General features: G+C 31.5%; 1 protein-coding gene across 3 annotated transcripts in view; it reads right to left on the bottom strand.

Annotated features, from left to right (window-relative positions):
- The window catches only part of LOC145286045 (phosphatidylinositol polyphosphate 5-phosphatase type IV-like), a 56,184-nt gene that overhangs the window by 13,882 nt on the left and 21,005 nt on the right, over positions 1-21,297 (bottom strand). For all 3 annotated transcript variants that reach the window (XM_080134677.1, XM_080134676.1, XM_080134675.1), the window contains exons 7-10: positions 17,265-17,360; positions 16,060-16,215; positions 15,797-15,903; positions 14,662-14,798 (exon numbers count right to left, since the gene is read on the bottom strand). In XM_080134677.1, the coding sequence (XP_079990803.1) occupies positions 14,662-14,798; positions 15,797-15,903; positions 16,060-16,215; positions 17,265-17,360 (496 nt within the window). The remainder of the gene's footprint in view (positions 1-14,661; positions 14,799-15,796; positions 15,904-16,059; positions 16,216-17,264; positions 17,361-21,297) is intronic.

The following is a 21,297-nucleotide window of genomic DNA, read 5'->3' as shown; positions in this document are numbered from 1 at the left end:
ATAATTATAATTTAACCAATACATTACTTAATGCATATAAAATAAATACCTATTATTATAATTATTTAATCAAAACAATAATTCACACATAAAATAAATACCTATTATTATAATTATTTAATCAATACAATAATTCACACATAAAAATAAATACCTATTATTATAATTATTTAATCAATACAATAATTCACACATAAAATAAATACCTATTATTATAATTATTTAATCAATACAATAATTCACACATAAAAATAAATACCTATTATTATAATTATTTAATCAATACAATAATTCACACATAAAATAAATACCTATTATTATAATTATTTAATGAAAACAATAATTCACACATAAAATAAATACCTATTATTATAATTATTTAATCAATACAATAATTCACACAAAATAAATACCTATTATTATAATTATTTAATCAATACAATAATTCACACATAAAATAAATACCTATAATTATAATTATTTAATCAATACAATAATTCACACATAAAATAAATACCTATTATTATAATTATTTAATCAATGCAATAATTCACACATAAAATAAATACCTATTATTATAATTATTTAATCAATACAATAATTCACACATAAAATAAATACCTATTATTATAATTATTTAATCAATACAATAATTCACACATAAAAATAAATACCTATTATTATAATTATTTAATCAATACAATAATTCACACATAAAATAAATACCTATTATTATAGTTATTTAATCAATACAATAATTCACACATAAAATAAATACCTATTATTATAATTATTTAATCAATACAATAATTCACACATAAAATAAATACCTATTATTATAATTATTTAATCAATGCAATAATTCACACATAAAAATGAATACCATATTTTATAATAATTTAATCAATACATTACTTATCACATAGAAAATAAACACTTATTAGTATAATATTAAAAATTAAAAAAATCAATACATTATATAATGCATAAAAAGCTAAAATCATTAAAATTCTGTAGCTAATTTTGGACCCTAGTTGTACAAAACCTTTATTCCAACAAAACAAAACTTTACTTCCACTGATATCAGCCAATGGAAATGAAAGGAGAATGATATTTTTCAGTGTTAAGTTGTTGAAAACATTTTGGATGTTTACACTAAACCCACCATTAAATGCATAGGGCATTAAAACATTATTTTTTTTCTTTATTTTAAATCTTTAAAATTCATAAATAATTTCAGTTTTTAAAATATTCTCTTTCCTTTAAAGACACAATGTTATTGATGTATTTAGTTTGACAAAAACATTACAAAAAAAGGTGCACAATCATTTGGGGGTTATACCAATTATATTAAAAATATAAGAAATATATTAATATTGTTACATGATAAGGGCTGTCCACTTTTTATGTAAGTAAAAAAAATAGGGAATTAGTTCAATGTAAATATGAAATCGGATAGTCAAGAATTTGAACTTGCGAAGTTAGATTTGGAATTGAAAATTCCAATCATAAGTTAAAATAAATACAGAATGTTATTGAAATAAAGAATGTGGAATTGCAATTGTTTAGCTTACATATCTGTATATAGAAAAGGAATGTAATAATGAAATTTGTTTTTGTGAAAATTAAAATAAGGAATTTAATCGTCAATTGAAATTGTAAACATATTTTGTAAAGAGGTTATTTGAAAAATAGGTTACTGAACTCGGGGTCATGTACAGTTTGGCAACGTGACGCATGTCATCCAACATGCTTTATGAGCACATGTTTAATCATGCAATGACGTGACGAGTTCTCAATACAGGTAGAGTTTTTAGATGCAGTCTGAGAGAAGAGGAGAAGAGTCGGAGAGAAGCAGAGAGGTTCAGACCGATTCTCCGTTAGAATCAAGGCACCCTCTAGAAGTGAGAGGGTTTTAGAAATAACCATGTAACAACTTTGAATCCCTGAGATAATATCATGTCTGACCGGTCGAAGATGAAATAAAGGACGTCAACATGTGTTTTTGTATCTGCGTCTCCGTGTTGTGATTCAACAGAAAAGGTATTGTCCATTTATGTTATAAGAACTTTGTGAAAATCATCATCTCAAAAATAGGTAAGAAATATATGTGTCATTGGTTATAGAAACACTCCCGTTCATACAGAACTGTCTCTCTTTATATATACCTGTTTATGTCTCCAATATGCTATCGCTTACAGCATGAACATCTTAAGACATAGGAACGCTCAACACATGAACACTCCTAAGACTGTCTCTATCACTCTAAAACTCTTACAAACAAGAACACTAAATAAGAACACGTAACATACGCACATATTTAGTACTTACTAAAATAACACCAATTACATAATATCTCCTGCTTCATTAACAACATTTTAGTTGTGCATATTGGTCGAGTAGCTTTTGCAACATCCTGTTAACCAACCAACATATAAACTAACAAACACAATCCCTTTGTAAATTAACAGAAGTAAATGTCAATTTTGGTTGGTTGTGTTTTTTTAGGCCATATCAAGCCTTTCTGAGTCATTTATTGCTGGATCTAGTTATTTGGATGAACGATTGAAGCATAAATGCTTCAAGTTCTTTTCAAATATTTATTCAAGGTATAAATTTCTGTGCAATTTTCAGACATCAACTTTTAATCGTGATTCATTTGTCATATCTTTAAATGTGTTCATATCGACCCATTGGTTTTAAGAAGGATATTTTAACAATCTGTTTTAGATATACATAAAAAAATTCATATTTCTCATGTTGTGAAGTGGTTGTCTTATAAGAGAGCTAGATCAGTGAGAACATGAATTATTTTGTATGCAGACATGCAACCATTGGTTGGTCATCTCCTTTAAACAAATAGGACTGCATAAGTCTTGTATGACCAATACAAAGTTTGGATAGTACTACTTTTTTTAGTTTTTTTCTGGAACTTTGCTTCTGATTCCCTTAAAGTAGTTTTAATTATTAGGTGTTTATGTTTATTGCTGTTGCAGCAATGTTGTTGTTGTATATTTTTGTTTTCATTTAAACATTTTTTTTCAAGAATTTGACTGTTTTATCACTTTGGTTACTTCCACTGATTCTTGTGCATATTAGAATTATCATTTGACATCATTTCTAATTTGCATAAAAGTTTTGTGATTGTGAAATTTCCTGTTTTGTAGCAATTCAAATACCAACAGTGAATGAGAAGAAATACATTTTTTATTTTTGCATTTTAAAATAAGATTGAACAGCATGTATTGCTGTGCATGATTCTGCATTAAAAATGAAACTATGATTTAGGACATCTCTTTTAATTATGTTTTTTATTATATATATTGCAACTTTTTTTCTGCTTGAATTCATGCAAGATTATATGCAAATATCTGCAATGTTTATTTATTATTGCCCTAATTTTTCTTGGAAAATCAGAGAATATAGTATGGCTTTGTTGAATGTGCAAAGGTTTTAGATTACTTTTGGCTCAAAGTGGGATTAATGGTATCATGAATTTTTGAAAAGTTTAATCTTGTTTCTTAATATACTGCTTCCATCCAAATAAGTCCCTATATTTTGGATGGAAAATACTTTTATATACATGTTTTTTTTAACATAATTTTAATCTATCTATATAAGTGAAAGTGTCTGTGCGTGTGTGTGTGTGTGTGTGTGTCTGTCTGTCTGTGTACATTTCCCTACACAATATCTCTGTCAATTTTCAGTCTACAGACTCGAAATTTGATATACAGGGCACTGAGATTTGGGAAAATCTTTGTAATCGGTTTTCGGACAGAAATTTGGCTGTTAAGGGGTCATGGTTCAACGATTTGACCTTTGAAAACTCTATCAAACTGATATGTTGTGTTTTGGAATAGGGATAATAGTGGCCTGTTTCCAGAGTGTAGGAATGTTGCTAGTTATCCATAGATTATTGTATATAAGTAGGTATGTAAGAGAAATTTTTGGCAATTGTTTTATAAATTCATAGGGAATTTCATCTGGGTCAGCAGCTGTGCTATGGGTTTTGGCTAGTGAGTCTTGGAGTTCTGTAATTGAAAAAGGCAGGTTATAGTTTTCCGTATTTTCTGATTGAAAGTTGATATTTTTCTTTTCTTCTTCTTGTTTAATATTTTGGAAAGTTCTTTCTAAATTTTTTTTTTTGGGGGGGTGAAATTTGTGAGAAGGTTTCTGCTATGTGGTTTGCAATGTCCTTTTTATTCGTGAGTTGTTGGTGAGGTGTTTTATTGGATTACTGTCATATTTTCCTGATATCTTTCTGATCATGTCCCATATTGTTTTAGTTTTAGTGTTTGAATTTAATTTTGAAATATAATTTTTCCAAGTAGTTTTTTTGGATTCTTTGATAATTTGTCTGGTTTTGGCTCTACAGTTTTTGAAGAAATATAAATTTTCTTTCGTTGGGTGAGAGTTGAATTTTCTTCGAGCAGCACGCCGTACTCTTATAGCTTCTTTACATTGGTCATTAAACCAGGGTTTGTTAAATTTTGTTGAGGGAGAAGATTTAGGTATGCATTCTTCTGCTATAGATGTTCAGGTTTTAGTGAAATAGAGAAGATGGTCTTCATTACTGGGATTAGATTCGGGTTTAGTTTTGATGAGCATAATTTAAAAAATTTTTCCCAGTTAGCTTTATGGATATTCCAGCGTGTTTTTTTTTTTTTGGAATGAGGATTTGAGTTTTTGAGGATAATAGGGAAATGATCACTTCCACAAGTATCCTCATAGACTCTCCAGTTAAAATCTAAGAAGATGGATGGGTCGCATATAGTGAGGTCGATGGCAGAGGATGTTTCAGTGTTTGCTCCATTATTGAGGAGGCATAGATGGTTTTCATCTAAGAAATTTTCAATAATTTGGCCTCTTCTGTTTGTTTTTTCATTCCCCCATAGTTCAGTGTGGCTGTTGAAATCGCCCATGAGAATGAATGGCTTGGGTAGCTGTTGAATTAGTTTATTTAAGTCTGTTTTATTTAGGTTTTCATTTGGTGGTAGATATAGGGAGCAGATTGTTAATGTTTTTTTTTTAGGTTGATGGTAACTGCAACTGCTTGGAGAGATGTATTCAACTTGGTTTCACTTTGAGTTATATTGTTGTTTATTAAGATGGATACTCCACTGGATGCTCTATTTCCTTGTTTATGTATGTAGTCATATAAGGTATATTGTTTTATGCAAAGTGTTTTCTGGGATTTTTTGTAGGTTTCTTGGAGAGATATAACTGCTGGGTGATAAGATGCAATGAGAAGGTGTAGTTCATCAACGTTCACCTTTTTACCTCTTATATTCCATTGGATGAAGATTGGTTTATGGGTCATTTATGTTGAGGTTTTGGTTATCTGTGATCATTTTTTCTGTTGCTTCGACTTGGTTTTGGGTTTTAGCCTTTTGGGTTGGTGAAAGTTGAGAACTATGTGCAGGTTGTTGAGGGTTTCCGTTTGGCTCTAATTTTTTGTTTTTTTCTGTTTTTGATTTATCTTCTGTGTGGTCTTTCATTTTAGCTTTATTATTTGTGGTTCTGGATTTGGAATTTGAATGGGACCTGTTGTCTATTTTGTTTTTGCTTTTGTTTGGGCAGTGATTGATGAGGGGTTTCTTGTTTTGTGATTTCTGTTTGTTTTGTTTCTTCCATTTTGTCTTCCTGTTCAGTTTGATTTTTTGGGGGTATTTCGGTTCTTTGATTTGGTGGTTTGTTTTTTGGTTTTGGGAAGGTTTGTTCTTTGAAGTTTGGGTTTTGAAGAGGGGTGGTTTGCGTTTGGGTGGAAATAAGTATTTTATTGTTTTCTTTTTTTTGTTTCTGGTTTAGTTTTTTTCTATTTTTTGGGAGTGAATTATTTTTAGTTTCTTTTGGAAATTAGGCAATTCGTTAGGTTCTAGGTTTATAAGTTTTTCAATAAGTTCAAGGTATTTGTCAGGTTGATTGGTGGTGTTTGATTTTGCAGTAATTTTTGCATAGGTTTGGTTTTTGATGAGTGCTTTTACTATTTGTTTTGCCTCTGGATAGGAGATGTTACATTTGTATTTAGTGGCTAGAAATTTCTTTTTCTTTCTCATTTTTTTTGAAAAAGCGGGGTGTTCACCTTGGCAGTTAATGCATTTTGTCTCCTGTCATTCCTGTTCGTTATGATTTCTTTGGTGCCACATTTTGCAGATGTGGGATGTCCCCTACATACATCCCTATGATGCCCAAACTTCTAGCATTTGTAGCATCTCAGAGGGTCAGGTATGCAGATTTCCACTGGTTCGATGGTATAACCAATTTTGATTTTTTGGGGGTATTTTAGGAGTATTGAATGTAAATATGTATGTGTTAGTTGCTATCTTTTCATTGTCTTTTTTAATAGTTATTCTTTTGTAACTGATAACTCCTTGGTTATTTAGCTCCTTTTGTATTTCTTCAGGGGAGGCAAGTGCTAATTCTCCGCTGCGAACTATTCCTTTAGATTGGTTAAGATTTTTGTGCGGGGATGATTTTACGTTGATATCTTGGAATGATTTTTGGTTTCTATTTCAATCAACAGGTTCCCATCTTTCAGTTTTTTAACTGATTTAGACTTAATTTTATTTGATAATACTCTTTCTATTAGAAAGAGGGAGAGTTTAGCCATCGGGGTTTCCTCTAGTGATTCTATAACGTAGAATCTGGGGAATTCTGGGCTTTCTTCTTCTTCTGAATCAGATAAGGCACGTTTGGGTTTTTTGTTTGTTTGGACATTGACTTAAGTGGAAATTTTCTTTGTCTGTGTTCCCCACCCACCTCGGAGCCCGATATTGGGACCTGTCAAGGGGGAAACCCATTCGCCTTGACAATGTCAGGGCTACACAAGACAGTATACTTGGTCAAGTGGGAAATCCTGAGCACCTGTTGCCAGATTTATTACACTACCCAAATCATTAGTGCATAAATGTTGTGGTTATCAGCCATGTCTGGATTTGGGTTCCTCACTTACCAATTGACCCTTAGCCAGCGCCTTCTAACGTCTATTATAGAAACGATGTTTGATTGTTTCTCTGTCTTGTATTTGATAAGAGGAGATTATTATTCAGTATTTTAGGTTTATTTTGATTGGGCCTTTAATGATAGACGCTAGGGCTTGACCTGACCAGCTGAGTGATCGGATCGGGCCTTTCCGACCGCCCATCTAGCCCAGTACAAGGCCAAAGTGGAGTGTTGCAACTGATACCTTTATTTTTTCTAGGTATCAGTTGCTCAGCCACCAGGATCATTTTCCTAGGCATCACGGGTTGCCACCCATGGCCAACAGGTGGCCCCATTGAAGGACTTTTACTCTCTGCAGGGGGGCAGACGGCGTATTCTAATGCCCCACTGACAGGGCTAGAAGAGTTGAAAAGAAGAGAAAGACTTGAACAAGAAACAGAAACAACTAGAACTTAAGCTGGTGAGTTGGTGGTGTATTCTGAAAGCCGTTCTTAACTTGGGGAGTTTGAAATATCTATTCCAAAAGCCGATCTTAACATGAAAATACTCAAAGAAGATAGGTTAAAAAAAGTTGTAATTGTTTTGTTTTACATTTTAAAAAAAGACAACATAAAACTGGAATTTATTTTAATACTATTGGTGAAAAAGTTGAAAAGAAGAGAAAGGCTTGAACAACAAACAGAAACAGCTAGAACTGCTACCACTGATTTCGATCACCCTAAACAGTTCATATACAGTGAGAATCCTTAACTTCTAAAACTTCTGTTTTTACTTTCCATTATCATTCTAATGGACCATTTTTCATAATTTTATTAATTCATACTGATTCACACATTCCCTTAACTGCTTTTTTTTTAAATTCAAACAGTACCTGCATGTTATCGCACCAAAACCAGCACTAATTACCAGTGAAAGCCAGATTATTTCATTTTGGCCATGGCCGCCAGTGTCCGCAATTGTTCAGGGACGGAAGTGGCCACTAACAACAACTGTAGTTTACTTTTTTGCGAAGGGGAGGGAAGGCTAGTAATTATTAAAGGAAAGAAGTTTTGAATGCAATCATCATTATATCCATGTATTAAGGTTTACATGTGTGTATATTTGGTGGATTACTTTTGTACACAAAATAAATTTATAAGTAAAAGTTTTAGTTCTGTTTTGTTTATCTCTTTTATTTATGCCTAAGAATAATTAAGAAGCAGATAAAGATTTGTAATATTTTGTTTAAAATTGTAAATTGTTTTAGAAAATTTTGATGAATATTGTAATTTATATAAATTATAATAAATGCAACTTGTGTGTGTTTTTTTGTGATAATATTATAAATCTCTACAATTATATAAATGCAATTCTGTGTGTGTGTGTTAGTTTCTTATAGATTCTGAAATGGCTGAACAGATTTTCTTTAAAATTTACAGAACTTTAGTGTATAAGTCTGGGAGTTTCAGAATACCCCCGATAATTACTAGTAATCAAAACCGTTATTTTACTTTATCTATCATCGGTAAAGCTATTTTTTCCATGTCATCACTTAGCAATAATGATAGAACAACGGGGTGTGAAAATTCTGCTGTGGGTAAGTTCATAGCATGTTTTTATTTTTTGCATGATGTGGTCTGTAGGTTCAAACTCCACATGTAAATTTCTTAATGTTTTTTTTTTTTGTTAACTGGAAAGAAGTTTATTTCTAAGATTGGAAAATTTACATGTATGTGTATATTTTTAAAATATCTATTATTTTCACAATATAAAACTAGAATATTATGGTACTTTAATTAAACTTTTTAATTGATTATAGAAAAAACACAATCGTAAACTAAGCAAAGATGATTTCTTTGTCAAAATAAAAAAAATACATTTGAATTTCACTCAAGTCACTTAAAATAATAAAACTTCAAATAAAATTTTTTATTTTTAAACTAAGTTTGCTGTAAACTAAATGTTTGGTATAAAATGATTATTTTCTTTATTCCAAAAATTCACAGATAGTAATTTCTTTTTTTTTTTTCATTAATTGCAAAGAATTTTATAAGATTTGAAAATTAATGTGTTTTTTTTTTTTTTTGCAAGATGTGGTCCAAACCCCGCACATAAATTTCTTAATATTTTTTTTTTAACTGGAAAGAAGTTTATTTCTAAGATTGGAAAATTTATGTGTGTGTATATTTTTAAAATATCTTATTTTTACAAGATAAAACTGGAATATTATGGTACTTTAATTAAACTTTATAATTGATTATAGAAAAAACACAATCGTAAACTAAGCAAAGATGATTTCTTTGTCGAAATAAAAAAAATACATTTGAATTTCACTCAAATCACTTAAAATAATAAAACTTCAATAGAACTTTTTTGGATCAAGTAAAGATTAGATATCCCGTAACAGAAGATGAAAACTAGCGCAGATTTTAAGTTACACCGGTTGTTCAACCTTGACATTGCCGTTGGTTGTTTGTAAACACGTCAAATAGCAGATATGGTCAAATGTTCGCGAGCAAGATTTAAAAAAAATATATTTACAAAACATTTTAAGATTTAAAAGAAAAAATATATATTTACAAAACCTGTTTTTTAATATTAAATATTTACAAAACTTTTAAGAATAAAAAAAAACAACTTTTTTCTATTTACACAATTTTAATGTAAGTAATAAAACGAATGTATTTAAACAAAATATATTTAAATAAATGGGTGTCTTTCTGAGTGCGGTTTTTAATATATTTACAGAACATTTTAATAAAACTAATAATAATAATAATAATAAATAAATAAATGGTAAATTTTTACGACGTACCCCAGCGTATTATAAACATCCCAACCTCCCTATGTTAAGAAAAGCTTTCAGAATAAACACCCCAACCTCAAAAGTCGTTCTTAACATAGGGTGGTTGGGGGTGTTTATACTACGCTGGGGCAGGTTGTAAAATAATACCCAATAAATAAACCGACGTTATAACTGAGAATTTCGGATGATGTCAATTAAAAAATACATAATTTAAAAAAAAAATTAAATAAAATTATTATAACCAAACTTTTTAATGGCAGAAACAAATATAAAATGACTGACTTGTTCGGATTTTTACGACCAAGATTAATTTTTATGTACAGTGTTTTTTTTTTTATCTTTCTTTGTGCGTTTTTAATACAATTCAATATTTATTTAAAGTGCGATGTATGTAGGCGGTTAGTGAAGGAGAAATCCTTCTAGACTGAGGCAATTTTTATGCATAATAAAATCACAAGTATAAGCAACAAGTATAAACAACCGAGATTTAAAAAATATATTTTATTCACATATCTTTTATAACTTTATTTTTTATAAAGAAGTGTAGTATCACAAGATACGAATCTTTTTATAATTTTTATTTTTATTTAAAAAAAGAAAAACAAAAAACTTGCTATTTGCTTACTTCTCCACAAGGGCAAATTAAATACAAGTAAGTTTAGCATCCGAAATTCTCAGTTTCTAATGTTTTGTAATTAATATAGTTGATACTTTTTATTTTTTAAATTTATTTTTATTATAATTATTATTATTATTATTAGTTTTATTAAAAAGTTCTGTAAATATATAAAAAAACGACTCAGAAAAACACCCATTTATTTAAATATATTTTTTTAAAAATCTTGCTCACGAACATTCGACCATGTCTGCTATTTGACGTCTTTACAAACAACCAACGGCAATGTCAAGGTCAAACAACCGGTGTCACTTAAAAATGTGCGCCAGTATTTGTCTTCTGCTACGGGATAGCTAATCTTTACTTGATCCACTTTTTTTTTTTTTAACTAAGTTTGCTTTAAACTAAGTGTTTGGTATAAATTGGTCATTTTCTTTAATCAAAAATTCACAGACAGTAACATCTCAAGCAATTACAGTACAAACACAACTTAACATGTTTTTATATTAAAAAAAAAGTTCTTAAATTAAACACCTCCCACCTGCCTAATGTTGTTTAGATCCCCCCCCCCTACTATTACTTTTTTTTTTAACACCTCTCTGCACCCGGGCTGAACTGTTTTGATTTCCCACCCACATCTCCACGACCAGGCAATGCCAGGTATCCCCGCTAGTATGTTAGAAATACATTTAATATAGGGTGTTTTGTTTTTAGAGGGGGCAAGCTTTAAATTGAAATAAATCACAGAAAAATATATTCTTATATAACTATATAATTTATTCCAAAGATTAATTTTTGGCATTTATAATTTACATACAATTTTGGGAATATGGCTCACACGTATATGGTGTAATCTAGAGGTTCAATTTTTAAAAATATCTATGCATTGAATTAGACTATATTTCAGCAATAACACATCAAATGTTGTGTTCCAAGTGATCTATTGTGTCTGGTTTATCAGCATAGACATGACACTTTACATATCCCCAAAGAAAATAATCTAATGGGGTCAAATCACACAAATGAAGTGTCTAGTTGACAGATCCATTATTTGTTCATAAAATGCTTTTCTGTGTAAATTGATCATATCATTTGCAAATGCTACTTGGGGTGTCAGTCTCTTCATGATGAATTGACAAACCAAGCTGAACTCAAAATAACCAATAGTTGTCAAATCTATTAATCAATTAAGTAAATTTTTTTTTTTTTTTTACATAGGGGTCACCACTTATCAAGGCCGATCGGCCACTCAAGGATAAGGGTTAAAGAGTGTAGAGTAGTCAAAAGGACAATATAGTAATCGATAGTAATGGAAGTTCGGTAAATTTGTTAACTTAAGTGGAACGGCTCATCAGAAACTTGTTCACGTTGGACTTGAAGACAACCATATTATAGACAGCTGGAAAGCAGGAAAACGGAAGACAATTCCACAGGCGTGTAGTTCTAAGAAAGAAGCTTTGATCATGGAATCTATGTTTAGGTTTAGGCACAGATAAAGAGTGTGGAAAATTATTGATAATTTTTTCAGCTAGTCTAGTGTTTCTTGTGAAAGTTTGGCAAGGGGGGACCATAGATTGAAGCTCAGTCAAACACTTTCCATGAAAGTAACGATAAAGCAGAGACAAACTCGCAACATCTCTTCTGTGAGATAGAGGTTGCAGCGAAGAGAAAAGGACATCTCCCACCAGGCCATGAAGTCTATTTTGAACTCTATCAAGGCAGGATAAGTCTTTTCTAGCAGCTCCTGCCCATATGTGGCAACAATATTCCATCCTTGGACGTATCTGGCTCTTATATAGATAGAGAATTGTATCAGCAGTGAGATATCTACTGGATCGATAGAAGGATCCCACCATTTTTCCAGCGGCCTTGGCAACAGATTTGATGTACGTATTCCATTTAAGATCAGGAGTAAAGGTCAAGCCCAGAAGCCTGTCAAAACTTGAGGCCTCCCCAAGATGAGAGCCATTCATTTTAATTGATGCCAGATGTGGATCAGAACGTTGATGATGTAAAGATAGAAGCTTGGTTTTAGATGCATTAAAAGTAACCAGCCACCTCTTTCCCCATCGTACAACGTGATCAAGATCAGAGGAGAGAGAATCGGAGAGAACTTGGTCGTTTACTGTCTTAGATGTGCTACCATAGATGGTAGTGTCATCAGCAAAAATATCTACGAATGATGTAAGGATGTGATTTGGAAGATCATTAATGTAGATCAGGAAAAGAGTTGGGTCCAGGATGGACCCCTGAGGGACTCCAGCATTTATACTGTGAGCTTCTGATTTTTGCCCATCAACTACTACTCTTATGAACCTATAAGAGAGAAATGATTTAATAATTGAGAAGACATTTCCAGCTATACCATAGCTGGAGATCTTGTGAAGTAAACCTTTATGCACTACCCAACAATATTCCATCCTTGGACGTATCTGGCTCTTATATAGATAGAGAATTGTATCAGCAGTGAGATATCTACTGGATCGATAGAAGGATCCCACCATTTTTCCAGCGGCCTTGGCAACAGATTTGATGTACGTATTCCATTTAAGATCAGGAGTAAAGGTCAAGCCCAGAAGCCTGTCAAAACTTGAGGCCTCCCCAAGATGAGAGCCATTCATTTTAATTGATGCCAGATGTGGATCAGAACGTTGATGATGTAAAGATAGAAGCTTGGTTTTAGATGCATTAAAAGTAACCAGCCACCTCTTTCCCCATCGTACAACGTGATCAAGATCAGAGGAGAGAGAATCGGAGAGAACTTGGTCGTTTACTGTCTTAGATGTGCTACCATAGATGGTAGTGTCATCAGCAAAAATATCTACGAATGATGTAAGGATGTGATTTGGAAGATCATTAATGTAGATCAGGAAAAGAGTTGGGCCCAGGATGGACCCCTGAGAGACTCCAGCATTTATACTGTGAGCTTCTGATTTTTGCCCATCAACTACTACTCTTATGAACCTATAAGAGAGAAATGATTTAATAATTGAGAAGACATTTCCAGCTATACCATAGCTGGAGATCTTGTGAAGTAAACCTTTATGCACTACCCTATCAAAGGCCTTTGATATGTCAAGAGCAATTGCCCTAGAAAGGTTGCCTCTGTCGAGAGATTCGCTAATCCTATGAGATATAACTGTAAGCACATCTGCTGTAGATCTAGTAGAACGGAAACCATATTGTGCATCACTAAGAAAGTTATTTTTGCTGAGATGGTTGATTACTTCTCTATTTAACACAGATTCCAGCAACTTACTCATGACGCACAGGAGACTTATTGGCCTGTACTGAGAGGGGGATGAACGATCACCTGAATTCTTAAATACAGGGCATACTGATGAGATTTTCCAGGGTGATGGGAAGCAATTTTCCTTAAGACAACGTTTAAACAGTTTTGTAAGTATGGGTGCTAGTTCTGGTTGAAGTTTTTTGAGTACTATAATTGGAATACTGTCAGGGCCGGTTGCTTTACTGGAATCAAGGTTTTTGATTAGCTTGGCAACATCACATACAGATATTTGTATATCACATAGTGTGTTTTCTGATACAGGAGGAAATATTGGGGGTTGGCGGCCTTGGTCACAAAGGGTAGAATTGGCTGCAAAGTTCTTGGCAAAGAGTTTGGCTTTGTTTGATGCTGACGAGATTAACTCAGGTCTATTGATGATAGTTTGGATAGAGCACACGCTTCTGTTCAGGATTCTGTTTGCAATTTGCCAAAACTGGTGGGAACCAAGCCGCTGCTCAGCTACTTTGGACTTGACGGACTGAGCATACAACTCTCTTGCATTCTTTATTACTTTCTTACAATGGTTGCTGGCAGTCCTGAAAGCGGCTTTAGTTTCCATACATCTATTACGTTGGAAGCAGTGGAAAAAGTGATTTCTGTGTGCAATAGCAGCAGCACATTCTGGAGAAAACCATGGCTGGCTGTTAGGTTTTTGCTGGAACTTTTTCGAGGGTATGAAATTGTCTATACCTACAATTAACCATTCTGTCAGGTCTGATACTATAGACGACACATCCTTTTTAAACATGGAACGCAGAGGAAGATCCGATATAAATGTACGGAAACTATCCCAGTCAGCCATAGTGTATCGATATACTGTACGATGGAGAGGTACGTCTGAGGACTTATTACATTTCATTTTTATCTTAATTGATACAACACTGTATATTTGCATTCTAACAATCTATTTTTTCTACTCTATTTAAAAGTTCATGAGTTTTCATTTTTATAATGAATTTTCAAAATAGTGAAAAATAAACTAAAATAGATTTATGGCATCCATTTTTATAAAATCAAATGACATACGTGTCTCGTCCTGGACGGACTGCAACTTCATAAATGCCAAAGACTGGTTTGTGATCAGATACATTGACCTTCGAGACACAATTGTAGTAGGTACAGGTAATGCAATTCTTCCGTTTGGACCGGAAAAGTATGCGATCCTGCAAAACATAAAAAGTAAACAAGAAAAACCTTTTTTTAAAAGCATTCAGTGAAATATGTAAAAGCTATAAAGGCAAACTTAATAAAACGTCTGCAAAAGAGTGACAAACTTATATCCAAAATGATACTTCATGATAAGTATCAGTTTGCTCATATTTTCTGTGTGTTTGGCTAAAAATCACATAATACAAAAGATACTCTTGCAAAACTAACATGATTCAGTAATGGCTCTGATAGTAAAAATGAAATATTGGAATAGGGGTCATTAGAGATCAAAATAGTGCAAATATGGGGCTAACTCCTAGCTAATCAAAGTTAACCCTATTAGTACAGGATGTTGGTTTGATGTAAAGATCAGTAATGAGTAGTTATTTCCATATACTATTGTTGGATTTGAGAGGTGGCGACCATGTATATTAAAAAATGTTTATGAAACAAAAATAAAAAAAATAATTTTATGTTAAAGAAATCTGTAAATATCCAAGATGAAGAAACATAACTTTGTTTTTATGGTCATATGTGAAAAAAGGAAAGCTAAAGAAATAAAATTCAAGTTTTTTCTAATTGTAACAAGCTGACTTAAAATTGATTTTTGAAAAGAAAGTAAATACAATTTTGCAATTTTGACAAATTATGAAGTTTTTTTCCCCCAATAAGTTCATTGTTAAATCAAACTGAATCTGCCATGAAAATATTCTCAAACTGTCAATTGCATTTTTAAAAAAAAATTTTGAAATGTGCCCTTGCACATCTCATTTTGATTCTTTTTCCCTCATTGAAGTCATGAGATTTTTTTGTAGCATTTAAATCTGAACAATAATGCACAATTTGAATGGACAAATTTTGTGAATGGGTCTGTTCTTATTAACTGACAAACAGATTTGATAGTGCACAATACTAAGAAATGTTGGATTCACATCAATAAGAAATTAAAAATAATTTTCTTCCTTATAGGAAAGTATAGAGTGTTTCTATTTGAAACAAAACCAATGCTTACTGTGTATGAAGGAGTTCGTAGTTTGTTGTATGAATTATTTTTTACATCAAATTTGTATGTTGGTGGAAAGACAATTCTTCCTTCTTGAAATCCTCTGAAAATTTTATCTGATAAAAAAAATATTTTCAATTTAAGATGAAACAATTGACTAAAAAGAGTTACACAACATTCAAAACAAAATATAATATTTCAAGAACTGTTTCGATTATTAAACTCATAAAAATTAAATTTAGAACTAAAATAAATTGTGTTGCAAAATTTACCCTCATCGATCAGCTGTAAGAGTTGGTCACAGCGAAGAATCTTTTCCAAATAAGAATTTTGAAATTCAAGCATGTTCTCAACTAGCAATACATCTCCATCAACACGGAAGTTGAAATCACCCATCCAGAACACAGAATCATATCTGCTACTGGCATCTGAAATTATGCATTTAGAAAGAAAAACTTGGATGAATTATATTGAAAATAAATGTATAAACAACAAAATGTATTCAATTTATAAGAATTGTCATATGAAAGTTAGTTATCACAGTTGGGTTTGATAAACCTAATGCTTTTAATTGATTGCCAAACCATAGATATATATGAGACATTGACATAAACATGCAGTCAATATTTGATTAAGTTTTTCTCATTTATGTACACATAGTTCTTAAGTTTCACTCATCTTTATGAATACAAATATGATGTCATATTTATGTATCCCTATCATTTTTCAGGTGAGCAGCTAAGAGGTAAAAATTTGATTCACATATGCATAAACCTTGATACAACATAAACTAATTTAGGTGGAGACATCAGTTATGATTATAGTGTAGTTCAAGAAGAGCATATAATTTATTCTGTCCAGTTCTATTCAAGTCACTTGAACCAATTTCACAGAATCCAAAGTTTATTATAGCAAACAAACTGTTTTGATGTTTGTGACTTTATTTTGTGTTTTTTGAGGCTCCACTACTGATGATATGATTAACTTCATGTAGCATTGGTGCCGAGTGGTGGATGTGATTATTCACTTCAGGTTAAAATTCTGACCATTTACTGTATTAACTTAATGTTGTGATCACATTGGTCTAAAGTAGTGAAATTAAAACGAAATATGCAGCCTGGTCAACGCTAGCCATATCTAGTAGTATCTTATATTTGAGAAGTTTTAGAACATTCAAAGAAATGTTAGAATAGCAATAAAACAAGTATTGACTATTCAAGGGGAAGATTGATTGCACACGAGTTAAACACTACAACCATGAGAAATCTGGTAAACTGTTACACTTTTAGAAGTTAGGACTATTAGATCAGAATAATTTGGAATAACATTTGGTTAAAATTATTAGCTTCTTGTGAAAACACATTCGATTATCAATGGTTGATATGGATTCATATGATTAATATTAAAGTTCATTTCAACAAAAGAGATTTGTTAGTGAATAGGAAGAAGTTTAACAAAATTTCTCTCAAAATGTTACCTTTGTTAGAATTTGTTGATGGCCCTTTTATCAACCGCAAATCTTGAATGGTCTTTTTATAATCATTTACACGATTTGATAACTTGTCATAGGATGCTGGAAAAGAGTATACTCCATTATGTAACATTTCAATTCCACAATATCACAAAAGATATTTACAGTATCAATATTGATCTAGGAATATTGAAAACAAAATATAAAAGTCATAATATTTTCAATTCAACTTGCCAAAAACAGAGTTTTGAGACATATATATGATTTACAAGTTTTGATTCAATATGTACAGAGGCAAATACAAGTGGAAATAAAAATCTGGATATTTAGTGTGTGCGAGTATATATATATATATATATATATATATATATATATATATATATATATATATATATATAGATATATAGATGTACCAGCAATTATTTTCGTTCTCTTAATAACTTAGCTGCAAAAATATATTGTTAAAATTATTTCTTATGGAAATATTTCTGCACTTTTGTGGAGTTATTACTTTTCTAGAAAATGAAAATGGGGACTTGTTTAAAAAAATATCCAGTTCCTGAGTCCTTTTGAAGAAATCACCAAAGAAGCAAATCACAGAACATCAACCATATCAATGATACTTACAAATTTAGTCCTGAGATTATTTCTATCAAAAGCTGTCCAATCTAATTCTAGTATTTCTGACTTTAGTGGAATCCTTCTTACCATTGTTGAACAATTCAGGTTATCAATAGAAACAAGATTTTGATCTTATCTAAATGATAAAAAATTGTATTTGTCCTAGATCCATGATGCAAATTTAAAAGATTGGCATAGAAAACATATTTAGAATTGGATTCTACATCTATTTTTTTACTGATGATCAGCAGTATACACTACCTTGTTGAGGGTGAAGAAGCACAAACGTGTGTAAATTATAACATGACAACTTTGAAACAAACTCACACAAAAAAATAACCACTAAAAATGTCACAAAAGATGCTTTCATCATTCCAATTTAAGAAAACAATATGAAATAAAAGTACAATTATTTCTAATTCAATTACAACATTCATACCCTCATCACTCCTATTATAAGAAGACAATAGGAAGTAAAGTACAATTATTTCTAATTAAATTTGGGTCTTCATTTTGTGAAAAGTAAACATTGCATAATTTATAATAGCAAAATTGCATTGATGGACAATTTTTTTTAAATAAAATTGAAACTGTCATTTAAGACAGTAAATATGAACATTTAATATAATTCTATACATAATGATTATTATGCCTATTTTTTTAAACAATTCCAGCTGCAACTTACTTCATTATAAGTTGATGAAAATGCTGATATGTTCAATTTTGGTGGCAGTAATAAAGTACCAAATGTCATAAACATGTATTCATTTCAAAATCACATATCACAAAAACTATTAAAAATATACAGATCTGGAATATTGCATGCCTAATCAATACATATTGTAGAATGCTATATCCAAATGTCAGCTCTTTACACCATGTACTTCTTAAATAGCATCCTCAAGAAAATGTAACAATTTTATGTAGATGATATTTAGTAAACATACATGTTCAACATCAATTTAATTTTAATAAAAGACAGAGCTGCATGTTATCAATGATAGAGTTCTTTATACAATTGGTATTTCTTTGAAATTTTGTTGAATTCTTCGCTTGGTACTGATCACATTCATCCATTTGATGTGGTTCCCTCAACTCCTTCCCCAGTCAAAGACATATAGATAAAATTTTCAGTTGTCCTTCAATATTTGTGGCACAAATCACTTGTTTTCATTGTTTATTGAATTGTTAGGTGAAAGTACAGACTAGTTATAAAAACACCCTCTCCTCCACATGTTAGAAATGGGTTTCTAAAAAGTTCTCTGCATAAGTATTATTGGTTTTTATTGTTTAAACATCTTTATTTTATTTTTGTATTGGCTTTGTTCAAGTTAACAATGTGATTGTTTAAAATGATTTATTTCTGGTTTGTGTGGACCGTTCTGCTTTACGCTGAATGCCGAGAAAAGTCCCTTCTGATTAATGTTTACCAGTTTTAAAATAAGCAAACAAACTTGGTTGTTTTTCAGAATAACAGAATATTTTTTAACTGGTAAACATCAGAAAGGACTTTTTCATGGCATATATGTGAAGCTGAATGATTTGCATAAATTGGAATTTTTTAATAAAAGATTGGTTCATTTTTTTCATATGAGAATTTGTGATGCTATAAAATTCCTACCATAACATAAATGGGGACTTATTCAAAAAATTGTCCAGTTACTGAGTTTATTTGAAAAAATCATCAAAGAAGCAAGTTACAGAACTTCAATCTTATTGATAATAATACCTACAATTTTATTTTTGAGGTTATTTCTTTCAAAAGCTATCCAATCTAATTCTGATATTTCTGACTTGAGTGGAATCCTTACCATTGTTGAACAATTCAATGAATCAATGGAAACCAGATTTTCATCCTATCTAAATGATAAAAACTTGTGTTTACTTTCCTAGATCCAAGATTCAAATTTCAAAAGAATGACATGGAAAACACTAAGAATTGGATTCTACATCTTCTACTTTCTACTGATGATAATGAAGCAGAATCAACAGGATACACTTCTTCAAGCTTTGTTGAGGGCCAAGAAGATCAAAGTGAAAGTAAAACTGTATCTCTTTCAAGCCTGTTTGATAAATTAGCTTCAAATAAGCCTACAGTAACAAATCAAAACTTAGAGCAGGTAGAAATATAAAATCACAATCTAAATTCAAAAGGAGTAAATATGGTTATGTGCACAAAGAACTTGACCATTACATAGCTTTACAACTACTCGCAAGAGGTGATGATTCATTTCAGTGGTGGAAGAAGACACAGTTACCACTGCTGAGTAAACTGGCTTCAAAATATTTAAGTGCATCACCTTCATTTGTGGAGAGTGAGAGGCTCTTTAGTACAGGTGGTAATGTGTATGAACCTATAAGGAACAGGCTGTGTCCTGAGAATAGAGAAACTAATGTTTCTACATTACAACTTAAAGGTATTCAATTTTAAATACTGAGGAGACCATGAGAACAGAGGAGGCATACAGTAAGAATAGAAGAGGAAGTAGAGCAGCAGCAGGTGCGGAACTTCAACTTATAGTTATTCACTTAAAGAATTACAATTTGTACTTTGTAGTTGGTTTGTAATTTCTTTTTTCTGATTTAACTGTTTAATTATATTTCAGAATTAGAAATTGTACTTTATCTTTGTAATTTTTGTTAATAAAGGCAAAAAGCCATAATAGTGGTCAAACACTTAATTAAATGTTAAGTTAAATTATCAGTTACTATGTTAATGTGTCAAAGCTATCAGATGAGTCACTTGGCAGTGATGAAATGATTTAAATTTAATAGAAAAGAGAAAAGTAATAAAGTAGCCAATTAGGCTGATTACTGATTACCTGTTGATTAATCGGTATACCCCTATTAAGAACCCTTCAGCTTAAGCTTTAGATTTTAGACATTTTCGAGAATTCAAATTATGCAATTGTTTTTTTTTTTTTATTACATTTTCACCCCAAACAAGGCACATTTTTTTTTTATTACATTTTCACCCCAAACAAGGCACATTGCCACTTTGGTGTAGGGGGCTACTATCAGGGGAGACAGCTACTGGGGCACTATGTAGGGATTTGGGCAGCAAGATGTTAGTTCACGTTGCACTTGAACTTCTGCATGTCAGTACAGTTGGGGAAGCAGTGACCTGGAATGGAATTCCAAAGTCTAGCGGTTCTGGGGAAGAAACTACTGGAGTAGAAAGATCTTTTACATCTAGGGATCTCTACAGTGTGGGGGTGGGATTTTGCAGCTTGTCGGGTCTGTCAAGGGTGTTCACGTCGTGGGGGCACAAGTGCTTGCAGTTCATCAGAGCATTCACCATTAAAATACTTGCAGAACAGGCAGAGGGATGCAACGTTTCGTCGATGGGACAGAGGCTGAAGCTTAGATGCCAGTTTAGGGCCTATCAGATTTGCGACTCTCTTTTGAACCCTGTCAA

The sequence above is a fragment of the Euprymna scolopes genome, chromosome 10 (assembly GCF_053919585.1).
Source record: "Euprymna scolopes isolate OS-2025 chromosome 10, ASM5391958v1, whole genome shotgun sequence".
Taxonomy (NCBI): Eukaryota; Metazoa; Mollusca; class Cephalopoda; order Sepiida; family Sepiolidae; genus Euprymna; species Euprymna scolopes.
Note: the sequence above shows the minus strand (reverse complement) of the source record. Positions and strands in the feature narration are given on the sequence as shown.